The sequence below is a fragment of the Trematomus bernacchii genome, unplaced genomic scaffold (genome assembly GCF_902827165.1).
Source record: "Trematomus bernacchii unplaced genomic scaffold, fTreBer1.1, whole genome shotgun sequence".
Taxonomy (NCBI): domain Eukaryota; kingdom Metazoa; phylum Chordata; class Actinopteri; order Perciformes; family Nototheniidae; genus Trematomus; species Trematomus bernacchii.
The window spans coordinates 753,196-780,881 of NW_022987552.1; the positions used below are offsets into that span (position 1 = coordinate 753,196).

At 40.6% G+C, this 27,686-nt stretch overlaps 1 protein-coding gene across 1 annotated transcript in view; it reads left to right on the plus strand.

Moving 5' to 3' along the window:
- The window catches only part of col12a1b (collagen, type XII, alpha 1b), a 149,761-nt gene that overhangs the window by 116,870 nt on the left and 5,205 nt on the right, over nt 1-27,686 (plus strand). The window contains exons 62-76 of the mRNA XM_034123809.1: nt 1,298-1,440; nt 2,831-2,940; nt 10,656-10,814; nt 12,634-12,711; nt 17,168-17,254; nt 18,131-18,184; nt 18,774-18,869; nt 21,386-21,439; nt 23,952-24,005; nt 24,752-24,805; nt 25,115-25,186; nt 25,274-25,309; nt 25,837-25,903; nt 26,723-26,908; nt 27,356-27,424. Of these exons, the coding sequence (XP_033979700.1) occupies nt 1,298-1,440; nt 2,831-2,940; nt 10,656-10,814; nt 12,634-12,711; nt 17,168-17,254; nt 18,131-18,184; nt 18,774-18,869; nt 21,386-21,439; nt 23,952-24,005; nt 24,752-24,805; nt 25,115-25,186; nt 25,274-25,309; nt 25,837-25,903; nt 26,723-26,908; nt 27,356-27,424 (1,319 nt within the window). The remainder of the gene's footprint in view (nt 1-1,297; nt 1,441-2,830; nt 2,941-10,655; nt 10,815-12,633; nt 12,712-17,167; nt 17,255-18,130; nt 18,185-18,773; nt 18,870-21,385; nt 21,440-23,951; nt 24,006-24,751; nt 24,806-25,114; nt 25,187-25,273; nt 25,310-25,836; nt 25,904-26,722; nt 26,909-27,355; nt 27,425-27,686) is intronic.

Below are 27,686 nucleotides of genomic sequence, written 5' to 3' on the forward strand. Positions count from 1 at the left end.
AACAGTGCTGCAGCTCTCTTTAAACAGTCCTGCAGCCTGTCTTTAAACAGTCCTGCAGCTCTCTTTAAACAGTCCTGCAGCTCTCTTTAAACAGTCCTGCAGCTCTCTTTAAACAGTCCTGCAGCTCTCTTTAAACAGTCCTGCAGCTCTCTGTAAACAGTCCTGCAGCTCTCTTTAAACAGTGCTGCAGCTCTCTGTAAACAGTTCTGCAGCTCTCTTTAAACAGTCCTGCAGCTCTCTGTAAACAGTTCTGCAGCTCTCTTTAAACAGTCCTGCAGCTCTCTTTAAACAGTGCTGCAGCTCTCTTTAAACAGTCCTGCAGCCTGTCTTTAAACAGTCCTGCAGCTCTCTTTAAACAGTCCTGCAGCTCTCTTTAAACAGTCCTGCAGCTCTCTTTAAACAGTCCTGCAGCTCTCTTTAAACAGTCCTGCAGCTCTCTGTAAACAGTCCTGCAGCTCTCTTTAAACAGTGCTGCAGCGACTCTTTAAACAGTCCTGCAGCGTCTCTTTAAACAGTGCCACTGAGTGCAACCCCCCCACAGACTGACTGTAAGTCACTCTGCCAGATTCCACATGTGGAGAAACAGCTTGAGTCCTGACTGTTCAGTCTGACTCTGAGACTTCAGACAAATGAGAAACATCCGCTCTGATAGAAAAGAGAACGAGCCGGTGGTGGAAACACACTTCATTGAAGTAGTCTTTCAAAGAAGACGTTTGCTCATTTTTGGGTTTCTACTAGCCTGTGTTAGTCTACTTAACTAAAAGTATCGTAGCATATTCAAATTCAAAGGTGTTGTATTTGTCCTGTGCAGCTACAGTGTAGTTTCCGGCTCCTCCAACACTGCAACATGGACTATACTTAACATCCAATGAGATGATAAGACAGAGCAATAGGTGTATTGCAGGAATGGCAATATCAGCCATTTGATTTAGGTCTTAATGTGTGCATATGTATAAATGTGTTGATTGTGTATATATAGGTATATACATGTTTTATACATATTTTTATATATATTTGTATTTTGTATTCGAGATTGTGGGAAACGGTATTTTGATCTCTCAGAAAAGATTAAATCTGCATATTTGATTTGAGAAGATGCAAATTGCATTTTCTCCATATTACTTGCATGCAAAATGACTCTCTCCCTCTCTCTCTCTCTCTCTCTCTCTCTCTCTCTCTCTCTCTCTCTCTCTCTCTCTCACTCTGTCTCTCTCTCTCCTGTCCAGTCTTATCTCTCTAACTCTTCTTGATGATAGATATTTAATAATTGACAGCTCTTGTCTTTGCCCCCTCTCAGAGAGATCCACCCTGACGGCCTCCCCCCCTCCTTCACCATCATCATGATGCTCCGCCTCCTCCCAGACTCGCCCTCCGAGGCCTTCGATGTCTGGCAGGTGTCGAGCAGCGACCACAAGCCGGAGACCGGAGTCACCATCCACCGTAAATACCCTCCTCTGTGCTCGATGTGTGTGTGCTGGCATGAAGAGAAGTGTGGCAGCTGGGCCTCATCGTGTGTGTGTGTGTGTGTGTGTGTGTGTGTGTGTGTGTGTGTGTGGTGTGTGTGTGTGTGTGGTGTGTGTGTGTGTGTGTGTGTGTGTGTGTGTGTGTGTGTGTGTGTGTGTGTGTGTGAGTGTGTGTGTGTGTGTGTGAAGGGGGGGGGGGGTAATGAGCTGGCTGCAGATGACACAGAGTCTGGAGTCATCAGCTGGGCTTCAGTCTGTCAGCAGCTGTGTCAGTGGAAATCCTCCAGAAGTGATCCTGGTTCTGGACCACACAGGGTTCTGAGTTAGAGTTCGTTAGAGGTAACTCCTTCCTCCTGTTTCCTGTCTTTGTGCTAAGCTAACTAGCTTCATGGTTAACATACAGATATGAGGAGTCACTGGGCCACATGACATGGAAGCGATTTAACAAAATGTGGACTTCTGAACAGAAAACCACCTGATGATCTCACAGAGTTTCTTCAGGGATATCTCAACTTTGGCTCGGAGCCTCTACATTTTACCCAAAGGTTTTCATGCAGAGTTTCAAAGATTTGGGCATTACGCACGCGGAGAAAATATACTTTTGAGTTGCATTATGGGAAGTGTAGGATCGAGGGTTTTTCGGAATTCGATTTACGGTATACTATGGACTTAAAGTTAGATTTTGTTCTTAAACTGTCTCCTAAAAACCACATCAAACAAAGTCAAAGTACATACCTGAAGGGCAGACGAACCTAATAGTGTTTTTTAAATATCTCTGCAGTGTGCTGGAGCTTTTCTCACTATTTCCAGCATTGCGCTTTCTTCCCACACACATTCAGGTGTGCAGAAATCAAGTGTCTTAACTTTATAACGGCCCGTCCACACGGCGGCGTGCGTTGAAGCTTCAACACTTCTGTCCATTCACTTTGAATGGGGTGACGTCACGCTTTGCCGAACTGCATTGTGGGAGCGGTGCTTCGCTCAAAAGTTGAGCAATGTTCAACTTTTGAAGCTTCGGCGGAAGCGTCAAGCCAATCAAATCATATGCCAGTACAAGCTCTAGCCAATCAAACTGCGTGCTTGTGTGTCTGGAGCGGGAGATTCATGTGATTGGTTGTTGGTCGAGTTTCAGACAAGCTCACCGGCAAGCTTCAACGCACGCTGCCGTGTGGACGCTGCTCAAGAGTAAGATATTGGATCATCATTGGATGTAGGTTTCATGAGAACATTTGTCTAGAAACTGACAGAAACTGGCAGGTTACTTGGTTTAGGAAGAGCGTGCATAACATTTGTGTTGACTTTGACGAACAGAAAGAGTGTTTAACGTGTGTGTCTCTGTGTGTGTGTGTCTCTGTGTGTGTGCGCAGCCTCCAGTCAGACGGTGTCCTTCTACAACAAGGATGTGAACGGACAGATCCAGAGAGTCACCTTCGACAGCGAGCCGGTGAAGAGGATCTTCCACGGAAGCTTCCACAAGGTAAAGAGCACGAGTGTTCAAGTGTTCACCTGTGATGCGCAGAATGACTCCCTTCCTTCCTGTGAGTTTAGATCCAACCTTTTTGTTGTTTCTATCTTTTTCTGTTTCTTTAATTTTCTTTAATAATTATTGTTTATATTTTACTTTTGTTGTTATTATTTATTTTATGTATTATTTAAAAAAAAAATGTATGAATTTAATTTGATTGTTTTTTGTTTTTTAAATTTATCATGATTGTATTTAATGTAACATGGTGAATGTAGGGTGTTCAAACCCTCAGTGAAAAAACAATTATACAAAATGACAGAAAAGATCACCTGGATGTTTTACTCTGGTGCAAACCGGACTCTACATTAGTCGTTGCACTTCTCTAGCGTTCGAACACACTCATGTCTTCTATCTGTGGTGGATGAACTCTGAAGGACTGAAAGACAAGCTGCTGCAGAAACCCACTCACTCAGAGTCGCTGTGAGTTTCACATCTGAGCTGAAACGTGTCTCTGATGGTTGACTTATGAAGCTTTTTCTTTTTACTTTGAGGCATGACCTCTGCACATGAACCGAATCGCTGGCTTTGTTCTGTCCGGACGTCCCGAGGTCACACAGATATTACAGATGCCTGAGATTCCAGATGTGTATTACAGTCAGGAGGAATGTGAGAGAGGAACAGATGTTGCTCTGCAGGGAGTGAAGGGCAGGGAGAGGCTGCGTTGTTATAATGATATTCATAATAAAGCTTTTTTTGTAGAGCATTTTTCATGCACTGCATGCAGCTCAGAGTGCTCAGTTTGGCACACAACATGAACATGAAATCAAATCATATTTAAGTCAGTAAATAATACAAAGAATAAAAAAATGGGGGAGGGAATTCAAAAATTAAATTTGATGAAAATAAAAATAAATAAAATTGAGGAATAAATAATAAATAAATAAACAAATAAATAACAACACAAACAGAAAATAAAATAATATTTAAGTCCATTGTTTAAGTCTTATTGCAGCAGGTGTGCATCATGCATCTGATTCTAAGAAGGCCAATATAACAAAAATAATAAGAACCCAACAGATAACCCTCAGAAACAAGAGAGAGAGCAAGACAATAATAACAAATAATAATAAATACAATTATAGAAAAAAATAAAGAATGGGGCGAGGAAATCCAATGAATTAAATTAGATACAAAATAAAAATAATAAAACAATACAAAATAAAATAAATAAATAAACAAATAAATAAACATTAATTCAAAGAGGAAATTGTTTGTTAAAGCTTAGTAAAGAAATATGTTTTCAGTTATACTTGTTAGTTTTTCTTGGTACAGTTTGGGAGCACATTTCGGAGGAACTCTGGGATATTTCTAAAGCCTGCTTTTGAGTACGGTGACATAGAGATGTGATATTGAGATGAGAGGGTGACAGATTTAGTTTCTGTTGAAAGCCGAGCAGCGGAGTGAGCTGTAGTCTCTTGATTTATTTATGATGAGAGACCTGCAAAAAGAGTGCTTTTTCTCCTCATTCAGTGGAAAAAGACGCTGGTGGTCAGAAAGAAGTGAAAACAGGCTCTAAGACAAACCCTGGTGTTGAAATTGGACTTAATATTTTCTTAGAAGGCAGCAGACACAGTGTATTAGTGAAGGTTTTATTCCTATGTTGAGAATCCAGACGCTTTGAGTGCCACGTGATGCTGGCTTCTGAGGGATGTCTCCAGAAACATGGCCTCCTGGGGGTTTCTACTGAGCCAAAATGGCAGCATGACTTTATGACAGCATGCAACACAGAGCCAACATCAGCAACACCAGGCTGTGAGGCGGCAGCCGTGAAACAAGAGGACGTTTCTCTGGCTCGAGGAGGAGCTCTGAGATTCTGCAGAGACGGACACTTGCCAATCAGGTTAAATGTGCTGTACAGAGTAAAGGAGGTCTGATAGGGAGTCAGCTTCAAGACAGAGGCAAGGGAAGGTCACTGTATTCAAATGCAAGTAAAAAACAAGGCATTTCATAGATGGCTAAGATAAGACTATTTTTAAAGGTTGAAAGGCGTAAAGACAGACTATTTCACCGCAGTCTGTTGGTGCTTGTTGAGGATGTCTTGCCACTTGTTTTGGCGACTTGTGCTTTTCAAAGATAGCAAAAGCATCAAGACATGGTGCCGTTTTCTGGGAGTTTGTTCTAGATGTATGGAGCATACTAACCAAATAAAATACAACAACAACTAGTATTACATTTGCACATTCATTCAAAAGAGCCACAATATTTTTAAAGGTTTGAAGGCGTAAAGACAGACCTTTTTAATGCTGTCTTGTGCTGCAAAGTGCTTTTCAAAAATAGCATAAGCATTAAGAAATGCTGCAGTTTTCTTGGAGTTTGTGCCAGATATATGGAGCATCATAACTAAATAAAATACAACAAACACTAGTTATACGTTTGCACATGAATGCAGCACAGCCACTATATTTGTAAAGGTTTGAAGGCGTAAAGACAGACCTTTTTCCTGCAGTATGGTGCTGGTTTTTGAGGAATGTCTTGCCACTTTCTGGGCGATATGCAGAGACATTTACAAGACGGAGATAGCGAAAGCATTAAGACATGGTGCAGTTTTCTGGGAGATTGTTCCAGATATATGGAGCACATTAAGGCAAAAGAGCCGCTATATTCTAGGCGTAAAGACAAACTATTTCTCTGCAGTCTGGTGCTGGTTTTTGAGGAATGTCTTGTCACTTTTTGCACGATTTTCAAATGGCAGCATGACTTTATGACAGTCTGCAACACAGTGTTGCTAAATGGTGTTAAAATGCAGTCTTTTTTGGGACGCTCGCCTGGAAAATATTGTGTCACTGCTGCTGCTGTTAAACAATTACATCAGAGGACGAGGAGCCAGAAGGAGGGAGAGTCAGACAAACCTCCCAAAATCAGGAAGGGGGGAGTCTTTCCTCTGATACCACCAGGGAAACGCTGCTGTGGTTTGACTTCCCAGCATGCATCTGCTGCAGGGTGAGATGTGAGTGTCAGCAGGAAAAAGGCCATGATTCAGTTCAATCAGGAGAGACTTCATTTTGTTTAAAGAACATTTATTGACACATGTCATATGATAAAAGTTAAGTCTTTGGCGATTAGACCCCGATCCTGAAATCGTATATCTAAAGGGGGGATGCAGCCGTGAGCATATAGGGAACCCCCCCGGGGTCTAGACACTGGTGATGATGCTGAAGATCTGGATTTGATGAGGAGATGGGATGAAGAGGAGGTGTGATGAGGTCTTTGGATTAGCTCTCCTGGCTCTGGATATGATGAAAGGAGGTGGATGGGGAGGAGGCGGGCGGCAGCATGAACACCTGAAATCACAGCTGAATGCAGGAGAGAGGAGAACCATTTTAAAGTTTGGCTGCAGCACAGTGATTGGCTGCTGGAGAATGAGGTGAATGTAATAGGTTAAAGACAACGCCCGTGATGAGCTGATTATAAGCAGCTGCGGACTGAATGTATACCAGTCTTCCTGAAAGAACTTGCGCTGAGCTTCAGATGTTACCTTCTGCTCTGTGGCGGCAGCTGATGCTACAGGAAGCTTTTGAATCCAGAAAGTCTTCTGCAATGTCTCTCCCTCAGACACACTGTGGAAATGTTACTAAGCAAAAGAAACCAGGAGAGTTTCCAAGCTTTTCATAAAGAGTTGGCTGCTCTTGCTGCAGAATTGTGGGCGGGGCATAAAAGCGTTTAAAAAGTTTTAAAGCAATACAAATCGAGCAATATTTATATAATAATGCGTTCATTTTGTATTTATTTATGGATTTTAAACTGATGTTTTAAATGATGTAATTCAAATTAAGAAAAATACATCAATAAGTAAGTAAAAAAAAATATATATATATATATTTTAGATGCAAAAAAATACAAATAATTTTGTGCAAGAAATACACATTTAATATATAAGCACATAGTTATAGTATAGTCAGATTGCAGCATCAAAACTCTTATTTTTTGGAGTGTAGGACACCTTGAAATGTAGGGAGGGAGTTTGGGTGAATTGTCTTTAACACAAGAGCATCAAGTTCATAAAGAAAGGCTACGTCAGCTACGTTGACCTACTTATGTCATTATATATCACCAGGAATCTGCACTTTTTAGACAGAATTGGAACAGGTAAATAAAGCTCAGATGGATTGATGCTCGACCTCGTCTAAAAACTGATTTGCAGCGTCTGTCAGCGCCTCAAAAAGGACTTGTTGCTTCCTCCAAGGATGTTTGGAGAGGAAGAGAAAGTGGAGCAGATCCCTGAGGGTGAAATTCTTCTTTTATCTGCCTGAACAAAGAGGTCAGAGGTGGCAGTAAAACGTAGTGGAGGTCAAGCTCAAGGACACGTGATGTTTCTGTACCTTGAGGAGATAATAAATCAAACTAGTCTGAAGAATTGTTTTGTAAATGTAAGGATGGGAAAGTCTGTCAGGTTGTGCATTTGGAAAATACATTTTCTAAAGGATATGTCGACCAATTCCATAAAAAAGACCAAACTTAACAGTCACTCAACAGTCTTCCTCTTCTCCAATCTAAAAGTTCAGTTATTTCCTAAAAACGTCCGCTGAGTCTTTATCAAACAAACAGGAGGAAGTATTGCATTGGATGGGGATTATTTTCAGCGGCACATTAATCATCATATCATATCATATCATATTTGGCAGCAGGGCGGTGCAGTAATGTCACATTTATTCAGGCTCAAATAGAAAATCCAGAAAAGTTGGAAGACAAATAAAGAGCTGGAGAAACTAATCAAGTTCTGTTTTCTGCACCGGTCGGATGCCAGTAATAACTGATAATATCCCCAAGAGACGGAGAAGAAAGAGAAATTAGTCAGTTTATGTTTTACAGGAAAAGTGTATCAAAGTTTCTTCTAAATCTCTAGGTTGTCCAGTCCGATGGAAATAAAGGATGTGGGTGAAACAGCTTTTGGCGTGGCACTGAACCACATTTAATATTGGCAGATTCAGAATGAAGTTGTTATTGGAAACTCATATGCAGAAAAATGTCACATCCCCCAGTCACAATATCTAATAGATACCAAAAAAACACTATAAACTGCTTTCTTTGACCCGTTTAGATCTATAATTGCTTGGTATTTCTTCCTAAATGCCCACCATATATAACTCCTGATGGCAGAAAGGAAGTCTCACACCTATTAGGTAGTGTTACAGTCAAGACCACCTTAACCAAGACCATGTCATGACCATGTCCGGAGTTTACCAAGATCAAATCAAGACTTTAGGAGGTGGAGACCAAGTGAAGAACAAGACCAAGACTTTAAGAAGTCAAGACTTTAAGAGGTCGAGACCGAGTTAAGAACAAGACCAAGACTTTAAAAGGTCGAGACCAAGTTAAGAACAAGACCAAGACTTTAAGAGGTCAAGACCAAGTTAAGAACAAGACCAAGACTTTAAGAAGTGGTCTCGAGACCAAGACCAGTCTCGAGTACTACAACACTACTATTAGGGATTCATTATATACATTTAGTAGTAAACATGTGCCAAACTAACTTCCAGTCCACTTAAATCTGCATTGTGGCAGATAAACATCACGTCTCTGAGGTAGAAAACCTATTCATATACTTCATGTTCATAAGCCTAGCATATTAGATAATAATGGGTCGGCTAAAACAAGTCTGGGTAATGGCAGGAGAGGAAAAAAAAACCTGGGTCAAACTGAATACCGTGTTGTATTAAACTAGGCCGAAGTGGTTTTGTAAATCAGCGTTTTTCCTCCTTGCAGCTGGACTTGGAGCAAAAGTTGTTACCGCAAAATGACATCATGAGGAGATGTGGCGAGGGATATCTGAGACAGGAGCAACGGTGGAATTGTGTGTGTATAAGAGAGATTAATCCACTGCTGCCTCAGTTATTTTACTGTAAAGATGTGCCTTCAAATTAGACGAAAAGGAAGGAATTGCGGGGGAGTTATCCTCCAAATATTTATGGGGCTTTTCCACATTTTCTTGGGGAGTCTTTGAGATGTGGCTGAGCAGGATTTCAGAAATGATGAGCCAATGGTTTATTCAATAGAGGCTGGAAATGTTTACATAGGGCTGCTGGTATGTGGGGGCGCTTGAATCCCGCAGAGAAGCTGACCTTTTAAAAGAGTAGGTGCGGTCATCCCTGCCTGGTATGCTGTGAAGTCACCTCTTTAAAATGCTGCTTTCCTGAAAATAAAAGCAATGTTAGAAGCAATTTTTTAGGGCAATTGGCATCATTAAATAAGAGCATACAACAACGAAAAGATCAAGAAGTTTATTTGAAATTGTATTGTATTTCCCAGATAGCTCATAGCAACAAGTAGGAGTTTGTTGGACTGAATGTCTGCACTATCCAGCATTTGAGGATTTCATTTCCTTCTTTTGGCAGCAGAAATGGCTGTGTTTTAATTCAGATGTTATCCTTAGATCACTGCAATTCCATACACTGTTAACACTTGTGCAGTGGGTTATTTAAGACAGTGAAGCGTCATTTCTAATCACACAATGGCTGCTGTGAGCTAGGTAGCTAGCAACGCTATCGATTTTGGTACCAAATCACTACAGACTGCTCTATTAGCCCAATCAAATTAACTAGGGCTTCTTTATGACACTTGAACTATGGTACGTGTATATGGAATAATAATATAAAATATGTAATAATATAAAATATGGAACATTTCTAACTTCTATTTGTATAGCACTTTGTTAACCGGAGCAACTGCAATTGTCACTGTTAGCTAACTAGCTAGCAACGTTATCGTTTGTGGGAGAAAATCAATAAAGACTGCTCTAGTAACCCAATAAATTAAACAGGGGCTTTTTCTCGACACTAGTAGAGTGGTGTATTAAATATGGAAATAAAATACATGGATAACTTTTATTTGTATAGTGTTTCGTTCAACAGAGCAACCACAATCGCCTCTTTTAGCTAACTAGCTAGCTCGCAATGTTATCGCTTGTGCTACAAAATCCCTAAAGATGGCTCTAGTAACCTAATAAGTTCAACTGGGGCTCCTTTATGACACTAGTACAGTGGTATGCGTATTAAATATGTAAATCAAACATATGTTTAACGTTTATTAGTATATCTTTTTTTTCACAGAGCACTCGCCGCTGTTAGCTAACTAGCTCGCAATGTTATTGTTTGTGGTACAAAATCCCTAAAGAATGCACTAGTAACCCAATAAACCAAACTGGGGCTTCTTTTGGAAACTAGTACAGTGGTATGTGTATTAAATATGGGAATAAAACACATGGATAACTTTTATATATATATGTGTTATTTGCACCGGAGTTACAGCTGCTAGTCGGGTAGCCTCTGTTACGTAGCATAGATGGTGGTCGATACTCTGAAACTCTGAACGTTTTGAGTTAACAACCAAGTACTCAAAGTGCATTTCGCCCTAACTCGCTATAGGACGCTTCTTATGCATTCACTAAAGCACATGTAAGTGCAGAAGTATGTTTAATGAAACACAGATCATGTTTTATTCTGAATGAAAGGAGCTGGTTTTCCTCTCTTACATTCCAGCAGTGTTTAAAAACAGATCTGCAGAGGAGATGATGGAGAAGTCCTCTCTGAGCTTCAGTAAAACCTAATAATTCACAGGCCAGCAGGATAAGAACCAGACCCAGGACTTGGCCAGAGAACAAAGGACGTGCCAATACAATTTACTCTCCCATTTTTTTACATGTCTCTTCCTTTTCTCGTTTTTCTCCGAAGCTCCATATCCTGGTGTCATCCACCGGCGTCAAACTCAACATCGACTGCCAAGAAGTGGCGGAGAAGGAAATCAAGGAGGCAGGAAACACTTCCAGCGATGGATACCAGGTTCTGGGGAAAATGTCCAAATCCATCGGCTCCAAGGGAGAGTCAGCAACTGTAAGTGGACTCCTATCAACTGGGAATTTAAGAGAGTTTTTAAAGACGATTTTCTGAGTTTTATGCATTTGTTGTTTTGGTTTCTGAACGATGTGTTAATACCCCGAGGAGGATTATGTTTTACACTCTGCAAATACTTCAAAACCCAAGTCGAAAAACACGAGAAACAAATGCATGTGGCTCAGGGAAAATAATTCATTAAAGCTGAAAAAACTCATTTTTATCAAATGATCCTTGCATTTATATAATGGTTATTTTAATCTTTGAATGATGTGTTAATGCCCCGAGGACGATTATGTATTTAAGTCTGCAAATACTTCAAAAAACCCCCAAAACAACAAGAGGAAGATCAGATTTTAACCAAGCTAAAAATGAGCTGAACTATCGTATTACTTTATATACATGTGGCTCAATGAACACACAAAAAAACTGAATTATATAAAGCAACGTTTTACGCACGTTTTAATCAAATGTTGAAAATGCTTCAGAACTATTTGTTTAGTTGTTTCATTGTTACAGACGAGGCTCGTTTATCTCAGAATAAAAACACAGACATATCAGGAAAAACAAACAAATAAATACAATTGTTTCATAGAAATGTACATTATTAGTCTCTCATGATTCTCTAAAGTCAGATTCATTTCCATCCACAGCTGTGCCTTTACGTTTTTAGTATTTAAGCCACATGTGCCCGATTTCAACCTTATATTTGTACGAGAAAAAGTGTCTTTTACACTCGACGTATTCATTCTCGTTAGCCACATAAACAGTATAACATTGTCTTTTATGAAATGTATGATTCAAGATTCGAAGGCTTTATTGTCCCATGCACAAAGCACAGTTGTGGCAATGGAAATATGAAGTCTCAGGCTCCTAAAAACAATGCATGATCCTACAAATATATAAAAATGTGCAATAGACATAATGGTGCAAGTAAGTTGCAGGAAAAAGAAAGAAAGAAAGATAATACAGATGTTGGCAAAACACAGCTTTTATGCATATAGTGTTACATGATAAACACATATCACAGTTTCATAACATCAGCAAAAAGCTAGGAGGGATATCTAACCTAAGCATGGGTTGAACTGATTGTAAATGGACGTTCAGAGGGAACATGTACTGTACAGTGAAGCTGCAACATGAGACGTTATTCTGAGGGTTATTTCTATCTGTCTTCTGGGATCAGTGCAGGGTGGATCACACACACACACACACGCATGTTCAGAGGAGGGTGGAACACACACATGTACAGAGGAGGGTGGATCACACACACATGTACAGTGGAGGGTGGATCACACACACATGTTCAGAGGAGGGTGGATCTCACACACATGTACAGTGGAGGGTGGATCACACACACATGTACAGAGGAGGGTGGATCACACACACATGTACAGAGGAGGGTGGATCACACACACATGTTCAGAGGAGGGTGGATCACACACATGTACAGTGGAGGGTGGATCACACACACATGTACAGTGGAGGGTGGATCACACACACATGTACAGTGGAGGGTGGATCACACACACATGTACAGTGGAGGGTGGATCACACACACATGTACAGTGGAGGGTGGATCACACACACATGTACAGTGGAGGGTGGATCACACACACATGTACAGTGGAGGGTGGATCACACACACATGTACAGTGGAGGGTGGATCACACACACATGTACAGTGGAGGGTGGATCACACACACATGTACAGTGGAGGGTGGATCACACACACATGTACAGTGGAGGGTGGATCACACACACATGTACAGTACAACAACAGCAGCTACATGTTCTCTTTGTTCCTCTTTCTGCACAGTTCCAGCTCCAGATGTTCGACATCGTCTGCAGCCTGGGCTGGACCAGCAGGGACAGATGTTGTGACCTGCCGTCTATGGTGAGAAAACACGGACATGTGACCTCTAAACTCTTCCATGCTCAACATGAACACACAGTTAAAGAGGCCCTGTCATGCATTTCAAGCTGTTCCCTCTCCTGTAGTGAGCTCTATAGCTTTGTGTGCATGTAAATGGTCTGCAGAGGCAAACATCACTGATATCACTGTGGATTACTCGTGCTCCTATTGGCTAGCGCTCCAACACATTGTACGTGATAGGCTAAGGGGCGGGACATCTCTAAGCGGTTGACCAATCATCATAGAGCCGGCCAGCTGACCAATCAGAGCAGACTGGGCTCTGGTTTCAGACAGAGGGTGAAAAGAGGTGCTGCAGCACAGACAGTATGAGAAAAATAAAGAGCTTTTTGAACATTAAAGCATGGAGACATGAAGAGACACTACATACTGATATACACCTGAACATCAGCAGGAGAGGACTCTTTAAAGTAGAGACACTACATACTGATATACACCTGAACATCAGCAGGAGAGGACTCTTTAAAGTAGAGACACTACATACTGATATACACCTGAACATCAGCAGGAGAGGACTCTTTAAAGTAGAGACACTACATACTGATATACACCTGAACATCAGCAGGAGAGGACTCTTTAAAGTAGAGACACTACATACTGATATACACCTGAACATCATCAGGAGAGGACTCTTTAAAGTAGAGACACTACATACTGATATACACCTGAACATCATCAGGAGAGGACTCTTTAAAGTAGAGACACTACATACTGATATACACCTGAACATCATCAGGAGAGGACTCTTTAAAGTAGAGACACTAAATACTGATATACACCTGAACATCAGCAGGAGAGGACTCTTTAAAGTAGAGACACTACATACTGATATACACCTGAACATCAGCAGGAGAGGACTCTTTAAAGTAGAGACACTACATACTGATATACACCTGAACATCAGCAGGAGAGGACTCTTTAAAGTAGAGACACTACATACTGATATACACCTGAACATCAGCAGGAGAGGACTCTTTAAAGTAGAGACACTACATACTGATATACACCTGAACATCAGCAGGAGAGGACTCTTTAAAGTAGAGATACTACATACTGATATACACCTGAACATCAGCAGGAGAGGACTCTTTAAAGTAGAGATACTACATACTGATATACACCTGAACATCAGCAGGAGAGGACTCTTTAAAGTAGAGAGTCCTCTCCAATATAAAGACTACGTTTTTCTTGGACATTTAGTGTCCAATTGATTTGTGGCACACATCAAATAACTCTTCTTGCTTGGAGAAAGTCTCCAAGTGAAGTCACGAGTCATTTGTGTTAAAGTCCAAGTCGTCTGGACTTAGTCAGACTTCCTTCTGAGTGTTTGGCCTCTAAACTAAATATTTTCTTCCCTGATATCACTTGGAATCCAGCCCTTATAACAAAAACCTAAATTCCTGGCAAAATAATAAAAGAGTTTCAGGTTTTCAAGACCTGATTACACACATGCTTTCAATGCACATGTTGGTTTCTAACCTGAAAGTAAAGTAAATGCCCGTCTGCGTCCGTCGTTAGATCATTTTCACATAACGAGGCAGATTTGGTTTTATTTCTATGGTCAGAGCAGCTCTAAATCCCCCCGAAAAACTCACATCTGCTTGTTGTGTAAGCACATTTCTTCTGTTTGTTTCTACATCTGCGGGGCATGTTGGGTGTGTGAGCTGATCATCTCTCAGAGAGCTTATCAGGACACCTGGCTTTCCTCAAAACATCTTTTTGGGGAAAGAAGGCATGCAGTCTTCGAGACAATGCAAAAACATTTTAATGACAGTTTTTTTTAGATGCATTAAGATATAATTACAGCCTCCTGACAGTTAAAAAGCAGATGAGCCAGCTGCAGGTCCAAAGCGTGTCCTTCATTTTTCTCACAGTCGTGTCTCAGATCAAAAGCTCCGAGCAGCGTAATCAGAATCAGAAGAAAGGAGAATCAAAGAGGGAAATAAACAGCGTGTGCCAGCTGATACATGAAAGCACGAGAGGCCGTGAGATATAATGCGAAACACAGCGTGATTTTTACCACGTTGTATTCCTGCTTTTGGCCATCATTCCTTCATCATTCATCAACGCTAAGATCTGCAAGTGCATAATAATCAGATAAATACTTAAAAGGGAATATGTGCCACCCTTTAATGTGTCCAATCAGTGTGGATGTTTACATGCAACATACTGTGTGCATTATGTTTAATTAAATACATATAAAAGACTGGAAAAAAGTGTCCATTGTGGAAGGAATTAGGACGTCTTAATGTGAAATAAACAGGAAGCGTTAATAAAGGAGTTGAGTATTCACTTTAAAAGTTGATTTCTGGCTGGCTAACAGGTCATGTTGTCCATTAAATGGTGCAAGAATCCAAACAGTGACTACATGTACCAGGATGCATTGCGCCTGAGCTTCTCAACCTTTCTCAGCTACATTTCTTTCGCGGTTTTTAAATATATCTGGATATCCATCACGCCACAAACTCTGTAAAACGCCGCCTCATCCATGACGCCTTCTGCATGAATATTTTGGGATGCCATTTGGGATGAAATTTAGCAATTCAAGCAGATAAAACAAGGGAGTTTGCTTGAAAGCGACATCTATAGCCCAAAAAACCTCCTGGCTAAATTGTAAAATGGGTTAGGGTTAGGGTTAGGGTTAACCCTAACCCTAACCAAAAAGAAGTGTATAAAACCTGTGAGATTCTGTTAGACAGACACATGTACTCTTGGCGGGCTTGACGCAAGTATTCTGTCTCTTATACTGTTGTACAACAATATAATAGTTCCTTCAATCACACGACAAAAACTCTAAATCTTGCCCAGTATATGTGTCTAACATCTAGTCAGAATGTGTCTCTACTCCTGATATAAAACGTAATAACCTCAGAAGTGACACTGCAGTGAGATATCGGGTCTTGTTTTTAGATGATGCATCATCTTGTTCAGTCAAAACATCTTATTTGAGTTGTATCTCAGATGAAACACATATTTGTTTACATATTTATTACTAACTAACATCAGAACACAGAACACTTTGAGCATTTGCGGATTATTTTGTAACACAGCATTTCCTGATTCTGGTCAAATATAGTTTAAAATGAGTTCTCCAGATAATTACAAGATGTAATTTATCTAAATATCCCTTCTTATTTCAAGTTCTCTTATCAAGCTAAGGTTCACTTGATCTATTGGCAGATTTTGTACTTATTTCAAGAGAAAACAGCTTGATTTCATTATTGTTTAACTTGTTTTTGGAGCGGCATTTTTCCAGTAAATATTCCCCCAGAGGAAGAAGACTTTTCAAAGTAGTTCTGTGTCTGTGTTTCTATGTTGTTATATATTTGGTTATGTCTTGAGTGTCTAAGGTTTGGGATCCATGACACAGTATTGCATAGTTTGTAAAGCAGACCTCACTCTGGACTTTCTCACCGGGAAGCGTTCTGCCTCCGGTCCCAGAGGAACTCTCCGGAGACGCAGAAACAAATCAAGGCTTTGTCTGAGTGGAGACCGTCTGCAGAGCTGCAAGTCAGGAGACTTCCTGAAGAGGATTCACTCCGCTGAATTATTATCTGAGTTTCTGTGGAGGAAACACAGCTGCTGAGGATTATCAAATGATCCAAAGTGACATATACAGAGCGGACGTTAATATCAGGAATAAGACGACGAGCTTGTGTTTCATTTATCGGTTCGTTTTGGACATTAAGCTGATGCCAAATGACTTCCACGGTTAGAATGTGGACAATTATGTGGATGATTAATAATAATTGTAAACACATGTATGACAGGATTCAAAGTAATAGGAGGAAAAACACATTTTGTGTCCTATAATCCTATAAATCAGTATTCGTCTAAAATCCAGGAAACCCACACTTTAATTTCAATACGTGTATATTTCTTTCTTAATGCTACATGCAGGAAAGAAGCTGCCAGATGACAGGGATTATTTGGTGTAAGATTATGCCTATATTATGATTTGGAAGCTGCTAAACACAATTACGGTTATTATTGATTGATTGTTTAATCTATAAGCATTTCAGGCAAGTCCAGATTCGAGGTGAGGTCTAACTGAAGTCCAGAAGCCAAAGATCTTACATTTAAAAGTCAATAACAGAAATCAATTCTTCACATTTAACAAACTGGAACCAGTTCATTTCACACATTGCTTCTCGATTAAATGATCTGTCCATCTTTGTTTCTTGTAGTTTGTTATCCTTATTGTATCTTTAGTAACTTTTATGCTGCTGCAACCCAAACATTTCCCAATTTGGGATCAATAAAATACCTCTTATCTTATCTCAAATCATCTTGAAATGAATCCCAGTGCTCTTCCGTGTGTTCCCGGACATTTACACGCAGAGGTTAAACACTCAGTGACTGTCTGTATATTTCTGTTGTCTCTGACTTTCATTGTGTGATTTCTTGTTTTGTTTAACAGAGAGATGAGATGAAGTGTCCGTCTCTTCCCAACTCCTGCACCTGCACCTCAGCCGGCTCCGGGCTCCCGGGCCCTCAGGGGCCAATGGTGAGAATACATTTGAAGAATTGTGAAAATGTCCATCCCGATACCTCCAAAATCCAAGTTGTTGTCTTTAAATGTCTTTTTACGTCAGTTCAAAACACACAAATGCCCACTTTAATGTTACTAAACACAGAAGTGAAATAGCCCGATTTGAGAGGCACTTTCTCCGTGAAAAGTGATATTATCTACGCACTACAGTAAGTCTTTTATCCAAGTAGTTGGTTATTTCCTTTCTGGTGATAGCAAATGTAATGCAACCCTATTTAATCAATTAGTCAACTAATTACTGCTGCTATAAACTAGCAGAATTAAAGGCAGTCTGGTGGTTGCAACATCAGTCAAAATCATTTAAACTAGACATTGTATTTCCTAATTATGCAGCCTTGTCCGACAGTGGCTCGGTCAGTAGGGGCTTGGACTGTGAGCCGTAGGGTCGCCGGTTCAAGTCCCCGAACAGACCTAAATATGGAGTGTGGACTGCTACTTGGAGAGGTCCCAGTTCACCTCCTGCCCTGCCGTGGTGCCCTTGAGCAAGGCACCGGACAACCCCCTTCCCCCCTCACTCCCATTGCTCCCCGGGCGCTGTACAATAGCTGCTCACTGCTCCTAGTACTAGAATCCTGGTGCTAGGATGGGTTAAAAGCAGAGAACACATGTCACTGTGTGCTGTGTGCTCTGCATGTGAGATCATTACAGAGGGGTTCATCCCTCCCAATCTATTCTATTAGTCTAAGCATTTTAAGACTCTTTGAGAGATGCATTGATCACATGTTAACACCGCTTAAGGCCTGGCTGTATATGGATCTGTAGGAACCTTTAAATAAAGTTTTATTGAAGCACCTTTGATTCTTTGTTTTGTTAACTTCTGTTTGTCCTCAGGGCGCCCCCGGCAGCAAAGGACCTCGAGGAGAAAGAGGAGAAGCCGGTCCTGCTGTGAGTCATTCTTCTTCTCTTGTCTCTAAAACGCTGCTTTACCTGTTTTAATTACCACTGAAGAAGAGATCCATGGGAGTTTGTATTACCTGGTCTGTCCATTCATGCTCCAAATACAAACTAATGTCTTCACAGGTAGTCAAACAAACATGTCTTATCATATGCCTATGAAAAAATAATGTATAAAAAAAAAAGAAATAAAAGGAAAAGGAAAGATAAATATATTAAAATACATCGTCCTTTTTATAAAGATTATAATACACCATTTAAAAGATTAAAATAGTGATATACAAATAATAATAATAATATTTAAGTATATAGCTAGGATTTGTCCTTATAATGTCTTCAAGTCAACTCTACAAGTTAATGCTATAAATCGTAGAAAAACGTATATATATACTTACACATATATAAGTACATAAACATACCCAAGAACAGCCGATATACAGTAAGACATGTCAGATTTTGCTCTCTGAGCATCTGCCTCCACTTACTCCCAGTGTCTAAAGTCCTGGAGAGATGAGAGCAGAGCGGTAATCCCTCCTGACTACAACTGCTTTCTTATCTTCTTTTATTGTGTTCTCATCAGGGGCCGATGGGCCCGCGAGGAGAGAACGGACCCCCGGGAGCCATGGGTCTGCCCGGACCTCAGGGGCCCAGCGGACTGTCTATACCTGGAGAGGCTGTGAGGACACACACGCACGCACGCACGCACACGCACACACACGCACGCACACACGCACGCACACACACACACACACACACACACACACACACACACACACACACACATTCAGCAGCCCAGCATAGATCCCAGTGAGAGGGTTATTTATCTTGAAGAGGATTTACTGGCTGCACACTTTCCTCACATTCCTGCAGCTCTGAGAGATCAATATCTCCTCAATATCTTCCATCTCTGAGATTAAATGTAATTAAATGAAACCAAAAGTAGTGCACTTTACTTTAAGACTTAACTTCTTACTACATTAGGATTTGGAAGAAGGCAGCACAGAGAGAGAGAGCACAGCTGTGCAACAAGCAAAGTGCATTCTGGTTGTTATGGAGGCATTAATCGATATAAACTTAATTAATCCAAAAGTAAGAAGTTGTTTTGTCACAGCAGCGTTGTTTGGAGTAATTTTTATACATAAAAATGTATAAAAACGTGCAAAACATAATGTGCCAAATCATGTCTGACATACAATCCTCATACAAACATTTTAACTATCTATCTAAAGACTTTGGGCTTCATACGTCATGCATGCATTCACAAAACTGTGCCCATTATCAAAACATGGTTAGATATGAATACTGGATCTTAACAGTTTCAAAACATATGTACTAGATAGACTCATAGCTAAAACAAACGTAGTTCCAACATGGATTTTGCATCTGGATAAGGACAAATACAGGTGTACAATTCGTGTACAAATTAAAGAAATACAATCTAACACAATAGTTGGTTAATATAATTGACTCCACCCCTTCCTGTTAGCTTTAGTTAGCTATGAATGCTAGTGGAGGTCAGCATGCACCCTGCTGTGTTGTTCTCCAGATCACATGTTACCTCCAGCTGTGAGTCGAGGTCTAATGGAAATATGAACACACTTCCACATGTGGTTTGTCTGATCTGATCCATGTGGTTTTCCTTACACAGATAATAATGTTAAACTTTATCATCGTAAAGCCTTTCCAATCAATTTTTACAAAGGAACAACAACATTAAACAAATCTGCACCGTAATTAAATAAAGTCCAAATAATCCAAATATTCAAATAAATTAAATGGAAATAAGTGGAAATGGAAACATAAAACCTACTTTGTTAAAAATGCTATAAAATGCAAAAAAAATGTAAGATTATCCAGATGTTAATATCAGGTGGAAGACATGTGTTTCTCCTTTTGCAAATATTACAAATAAACTTTAATTGTATAGCCTTTACAAACAATATTAGAACCATAATTACATGAAATTCAACTAATATATACTTTTTAAATAAACAAATGAATCTAAGTGGAAAAATAAAACCTGCACTCAAATCTTAATATAAGGTGGAAACTAAAATAGTTTAAGTAAAACCAAAAATTGTAAAAACATTTTTTTTTAAAGATTAAAATAACTGGCATTTCATATTTTGTTACCCTGTAATGGTTTTATAACAATAAAGGCTCCCAAAAGCCCTTTGCTTTGCAGTGTATTATTTATTTAACTTTATTATTGTCTTGGAAGAAATTAAACTTAAATGTAGAGTATTAAAACCCGGCAAAAATACAATTATACAACAAAAGAAAAATCAAATCTGAAGTGTCAGGCTGCAACAACAATGAGACATTCTATGTACTAAACATGAAATAAAAATACATACAAACGTGCAAGAGAGCTTTACATTACATACTGTACAGTGAAATTAAATAGAGTGCCACAGTGACGCGTCCTAAAACCCGGAAGGAGTTCCTTCGAGAAAAACGCAATCGGATTTTGGAAAATAGCTGGAAATAAGGTCTGTGGTTGAAACACATTTAAGAGACGGATCACGTTTTGTTCAGCCGGATCATCTCCACATGTCTACCCTACTTTTATCATTTTCTAATCATAAATCTAGTCGCCAGAAGCAAAATGCTAACGTTATGCTATAAAGGAACTACAGCAGGGTCGCTGCTTCAACGTCACGCCAACTTCAGATCCATATCCAAACATACAGATTCTAAATGGTACGAGTTGAAGCGTTTGTTTGAACAGTTAGCAGGAGGCAGGTACTTGCTTTCAAGCAGAACAGGGCAAACTAACTTAGAGGAGTGTTTACGTGTTCGGCGTAATGACGTACAACGGCCTCCACAACTTCTGTAGTCCTATTCAGCCACTTGGTAACAACCATCGTTTTTCAGACACGTCAACTCTTCAGAAATCACCAGTGGGGTCACTGCTGATGGATTTAATGTCCTAGAACAAAACGTGATCCGTCTCTTCAATGTGTCTCAACCACAGACCTTATTTACAACTATTTTCCAAAACCCTCTGGAGAAATTCCATTGCTTTTTGGCGAAGGAACCGGAAGTGGTAAAATGCTAACTTACTTCCGGGTTTTAGGACACGTCACTGTGGCACTCTATACTGATCTAAACTCTTCTTGTGAACTATCTTTTTATGTTAAATGCAGTAACTTGTGAGTTTCTAAATGCTTCTGTTCTGTTTGTGTGCAGGGCCGCCCTGGACCAAAGGGAGAATTGGGAGACTCAGGATTACCTGGACAGAAAGTGAGTGGAAGTGATTTTAATCAGGAAGCAGATCACTCAGATTGACTTATAGCGTGGCGTCTGGCTGGAACCTGATATAAAATAATGGAGTGGGGCTCGAAATATTACTTTTAAATTAAGTTTTCTGCAGAGAAGGAGCCAAGGAAACATCAGCGTGATTAACAGCGCTGCTTAAATGTTGGAAAGCTGCTCCTTCCTCCTGTTATTGTACGCTGTTTCATCGAGGAGCTTTCAGGATTTTAAGGAATTATAATTCAAAATGTCAGACAAACCTCAGATTATGAAACAAACGTTGGCTTTAGAAAAAAGAAAATGTCGGGTCAGTGTTCAGGCTTTGACCTCAGAACAGGATGAATCTGTCTCTGTGTGTTTGAGATATTTAGTGACGAAGATCAGGTTGTATTTCTTTTTCATTTCGACCTGGAATGAAAACCTCTCATATGAACGTTTTATTGGACGGGCAGAGATGGAGAGACGTTTCCTTCATTTAGTTTCCTCTCCTGTCAAAATATCTTCATGCATACTGCAGCATTAAGCAGGAAATGAGTCCAAAGTACCATAAATCAATCATATTTGAATTAATGAATAAAAAAACCGAATCAATTATAAGTAGACAGGCGATCCAGCGGTGAGCACCACATGGTATTTATAAAAAAAAGACTTTGAGACGGCTTAAATAGAGAATTTAGCTTAGCACGTCACCACCGCTAAGCTAAAGGTGGCTAATGTTGGGCTATAAAGGAACTACAGCACGGTCACATGACTTCAGCACCGCTAAGCTAAAGGTGGCTAATGTTGGGCTATAAAGGAACTACAGCACGGTCACATTACTTCACGTCACCACCGCTAAGCTAAAGGGGGCTAATGTTGGGCTATAAAGGAACTACAGCACGGTCACATTACTTCACGTCACCACCGCTAAGCTAAACTGCAAAACTGGCTGCAAAACTGGCCCCGGTAATGGTACAAATCTCAACCTGTCGTACAATGGACAGCTTCCCCCCCCCATCTATGTATATACTCGCATTTTAGACTCTGTTACTAACTGTATATCTGTAGACTTGGTATGTCTTAAATGTCCGGTTAGGATGTATTAGAACGAAATCTAAAATGAAAATTGTAAATAAGCCATCTGTATGTAAAAAACCACCTGTATGTAAATTGTAAATAAGCCATCTGTATGTCAAATATGTCTTATATGTCTTAAATGATATGATGAATTGGAAATGGGGGACCCTGATGTAAACAAGACGAAAGTCTTTCTCTGGTCTGCATCCCCTTAACAATTGTATGTTTTGAGCTGTACTGTACTGTACCCAATATACAAGCTGTTAATAAACTTTTCAATCAATCAATCAATAAAGGGGGCTAATGTTGGGCTATAAAGGAAATACAGCACGGTCACATGACTTCACGTCACCACCGCTAAGCTAAAGGGGGCTAATGTTGGGCTATAAAGGAACTACAGCACGGTCACATGACTTCACATCACCACCGCTAAGCTAAAGGTGGCTAATGTTGGGCTATAAAGGAACTACAGCACGGTCACATGACTTCACATCACCACCGCTAAGCTAAAGGTGGCTAATGTTGGGCTATAAAGGAACTACAGCACGGTCACATGACTTCACGTCACCACCGCTAAGCTAAAGGAGGCTAATGTTGGGCTTTAAAGGAACTACAGCACGGTCACATGACTTCACGTCACCACCGCTAAGCTAAAGGTGGCTAATGTTGGGCTATAAAGGAACTACAGCACGGTCACATGACTTCACGTCACCACTGCTAAGCTAAAGGAGGCTAATGTTGGGCTATAAAGGAACTACAGCACGGTCACATGACTTCACGTCACCACCGCTAAGCTAAAGGTGGCTAACGTTGGGCGTGATGATGTTTAGTCGTCTCAGCACTTGTTAGCAACCGTTGTTTTTAAATTCACCAGTGTGGTATTTACTGATGTATTTTATGTTGTAGAATAGTTTGTGTTAACCACAGACCATATTTTAAGCTAACAACCAAACACAGATTCAGAAAAACCATTTACTTCCAGACAAGAGGACAGGAAGGGCTAAAACGCTGACTAATTTCTGGGTTTTTGGACTCATTCCTGCAGCTCTTTCTTGGAATGAATGGGCAGCCATGTTGGAATAATCCATGTTACGACTAGACAACATGTAGTTTATTCTCAACGTGACTCAGCAGTGTTCAGCTACCACTCACCTCCTCCTCCAGATCCACGTGGTGCTGATGGAGCTGCAGGTGATGGAGCAGATGCTGCGTCAACGTGTATTTAATGACTTGCAGACCCTTGCCTTATAATGGCCAATAAAACAGATCTGGAATAAATTATGTTGCCTGTAAATCTAATGCTGAGCATCAAAGAGCAGGGGTCATAAAAGCAGAGAGCAAATGGACAAAAAAAATAGATGTAGTGCAGGAATCCAGCCTGAAACACTGGAGACCTTTTGTAATCCTGCAGTGAATAAATACAGTTTTCCTTGTGTTTTTGCAGGGTTCCCCGGGGCCACGTGGTGCCGGCGGGCCCATCGGACCAGCAGGAGTCAGAGTGAGTACAGAGGGGGGTTTGAATGAATCCTTTTATTGAATCCTCCTCAAAGGGAAAAACACATCACTCCAGTTCTCAGATCTCTGCACTGACTAGCTCACCTCTTCTTCATGTCTCTTCTACATCAACATGTGTCCCCTCTTCTTCATGTCTCTTCTACATCAACATGTGTCCCCTCTTCTTCATGTCTCTTCTACATCAACATGTGTCCCCTCTGTGGAAAGAGACTCTGAAAGTTTCAGGAACAAAGATTCTCTCTCTTTTTGTCCTGATCCATTTCTATAAAAACCTGTCTGAAAATGAGCTGATCAGATTTTGGCCACTTTATGATGTCATAACGATGTTTTGGCTTGTGTAACCATTAGCCAATCAGCAACCAAGGTAACCCCCCCCCCCCCCTTATCACCTGAATCTCCTCCTAGAGCACCATTGAGTTCTTTGTAACCAAATCTCTCTCAGAGGGGCGTGGGGAGGGGCTCCTTATATTCATCTAAAGTAACAGACAGAGAATCAGCACTTTGGAAACAGGGCTGAAACAGAGGGGATTATGGGATGCTGCAATGATCTGTTTGGTGTTTCAGCCAATCAGAGACATGTTCTGTATATATCTGAGACCTGTGATATATTGATGAAAAACAGTATAATAGGGGACCTTTAAGTGTTAATGTCTGATAATGTGCTTTATAAATAGACGTACCTTACCTAACCTTTACACATTATTATTATTATTATTATTTTATCCTCAGGGCCCCCCAGGGAAGGAAGGCACGACGGGCCCCCGAGGCGCCACAGGACCCATGGTGAGACATTTAATGCTTATACATTTGTACAGTAGATGAGAAAAACATTGTAACCTAGCATAAGCAATTTTGTGTTTAAGTGTCAGTTTTTAGAGCAAAGAAAGCCAGACTAAGTGACTTTTCATAAATATTCATCAATCAGAATCTGAGTATTTGATTTAGTCCAGGGGGAATTTAGTAGTACAGTGGCTCTACTTTTAGATTCCTCTATTAGCAAACCGTTCATATTTAGCGGACCTTTTGTCAATTGTTAATATATTCAAATAGCTGGTCTTCTAACCCCGTGGTTGTTCCTTCTGTTTCCTGCAGGGACCTCCGGGATCTCCTGGAAATTCAGGTGGAGTCGGGAAACCAGGAAACCCCGGAGACACCGGATCTCCTGTGAGTGTCTTCACCTCAACGCTTTACCTCCAGACACAGATTCAAACGTTTTCTGCAAACTAAAGAATTCTCATTTTCTGTTTCCAGGGCTCTCTCGGTCTAAAGGGAGACAAGGGAGAGAGAGTGAGTACATCTGCATTTATTTTAAACATCTTCAGAAGCTCGAAAACATCACATTTTAATCCAAAGTGAGATTTATCTTTGCTACACAGCAGGAAAACACCCTTCCTTACAAGTCATTTAAATGCCTTCACGCCTTTTACTGTTTCCACAAAACACCAACGTGGATACAATGCAGTTTGTCCCCTTGAATTTCCTAGAAACTATCATACTTTGGTACTGTGGACTGCATGTTGTTGGTGAAATTGTGTCTGAGAGCATCACTTCACTTCCTGCAAAAATTGTAAGAGAACATCTAGTCTTAGGAAGGGGGGAAGAAGCTCCAAAGCCTAAACGAATAACCCCTATATTTACATTTCATTCACGATATTTCCCCAAATCAAAAACTAACTTGTATATATTCCTTTGACTTTGAATCGCTATTCGAATAACCAGAAATAAGGACATTTCATTTGGGCTGTTTGCACGTGTCGGCCTCCGTACATTAGCACAGTTTTGTGTCGTCTGACCTCCCTCCTCTTCCTCCTCAGGGCGACTTTGCTCCTCAGAACATGATGAGATCCATCGCCAGACAAGTGTGTGAGCAGCTGGTGAACGGTGAGATACTCTCCGAGAATACAGAGATACTTTGAGAAAACATCAGGTGCTTCCTTCCTGCAGCGGTCAGGCTCTAAAACCTCCACACATACAACAACAAGGGCTCTGACACCAGTGTAGTATTATTTCATAGTGTTTATAGTCATTGATATACTATTTTTCATTTTCAATTACAGTATGTGTATTTTAATGTTGATCACACTGGTCCTGTAACAAAATAATTTCCCAATTGATCTATCCATCCATCTATCTATCTATCTATCTATCTATCTATCTATCTATCTATCTATCTATCTATCTATCTATCTATCTATCTATCTATCCATCCATCTAGCGAACGAGCGAGGAGCGAGCGAGCGAGCGAGCGAGCGAGGAACGAGCGAGCGAGCGAGCGAGCGAGCGAGCGAGCGAGCGAGCGAGCGAGCGAGCTAGCGAGCGAGATCGAGAGCGAGCTATCTACGATCGAGCGATCGATCGAGCGAACTATCGAGCTATCTAGCGATCGAGCTATCTATCTATCTATCTATCTATCTATCTATCTATCTATCTATCTATCTATCTATCTATCTATCTATCTATCTATCTATCTATCTCTCTATCTTATATAACACACTTCATTGCACTTATTCTATTCTATAAACACTGCTGCTACTTCCTTATCTACCTGAATGTATACTATGTGCATGCCTTTTATATAATAGTGCTCTATGTGTTGTGGTCTCTTTGCTGTAACGGTGTAAATGTCCCCTCTGTGGGACGACTTCTGGTTCTGGTTCTGGTTCTGAACTGTGACACTGACTGTTGTCTCCTCTGCTGCAGCACAAATGAGTCGAGTCAACACGTTACTGAACCAGATCCCTAACGGTCAGTATCGCAGCAACAAACCAGGAGCCCCGGGGCCTCCAGGAGCCGAAGGCAGGCAGGGGACCCGCGGAGAGCCCGGCGCCGCGGGGAGGAACGGGTTTGACGGAAACAGCGGATCACCGGGACAGCCGGGAGAGAGAGGTGAGAGAGACTTTATATCTGAAAGAGAGAGAGGCTATCGCTGTTATTATGACGAGGAAACACAGAAATCAACAATATGTCAAATAAGTCAATCAACAAATTCTGCAGAGTTACTTATTTTTAAAGTCATTTTTCATGATAACATTGCAAAGAATGCAGATTCCAGCTGCTCAAATATGTAGATTTGATGTTTGTATTTTGTTTGATATTAAATAACTCATTGTGATTATTTTAACTGTTATTGCCTCATGATATGATTCGAAATGTTAGAAGTTTTTAAACATTATTCACATTATCATTGAGAAATGTTTTAATATGATCAAGGGGAGGATCTGTTCCAAAGAAATATTTGTTATTAAGTCTGTAGAAAGAGTATGATGCTGTAACTCACTGAGTTTATCAGGATTACTGTTGCTAGGCAGATTCTGATGGTATGTGTTTCCTCAGGTACTGCGGGAGAGAAAGGAGAGCGAGGATTATCAGGAGTCGGACAGAAAGGACCCAGAGGACCTGCAGGTACAGATATAAACACTTGTTAAACCCGTTTTCCCTCTCCTGTAGTGTGTTATGCAGGTTTTAGTGCATGTAAATGGTCTGCAACGACTAAAATCCCAAAGTTCCGGAACATAGTGACATCACTATAGAACACTTGCAGTCCTATTGGCTAGCAGCTCCAACACATTGTACGTGATAGGCAAAGGGGCGGGACATCTCTAAGCGGTTGACCAATCACAACAGAGCCGGCCAGCTAACCAATCAGAGCAGACTGGGCTCTGGT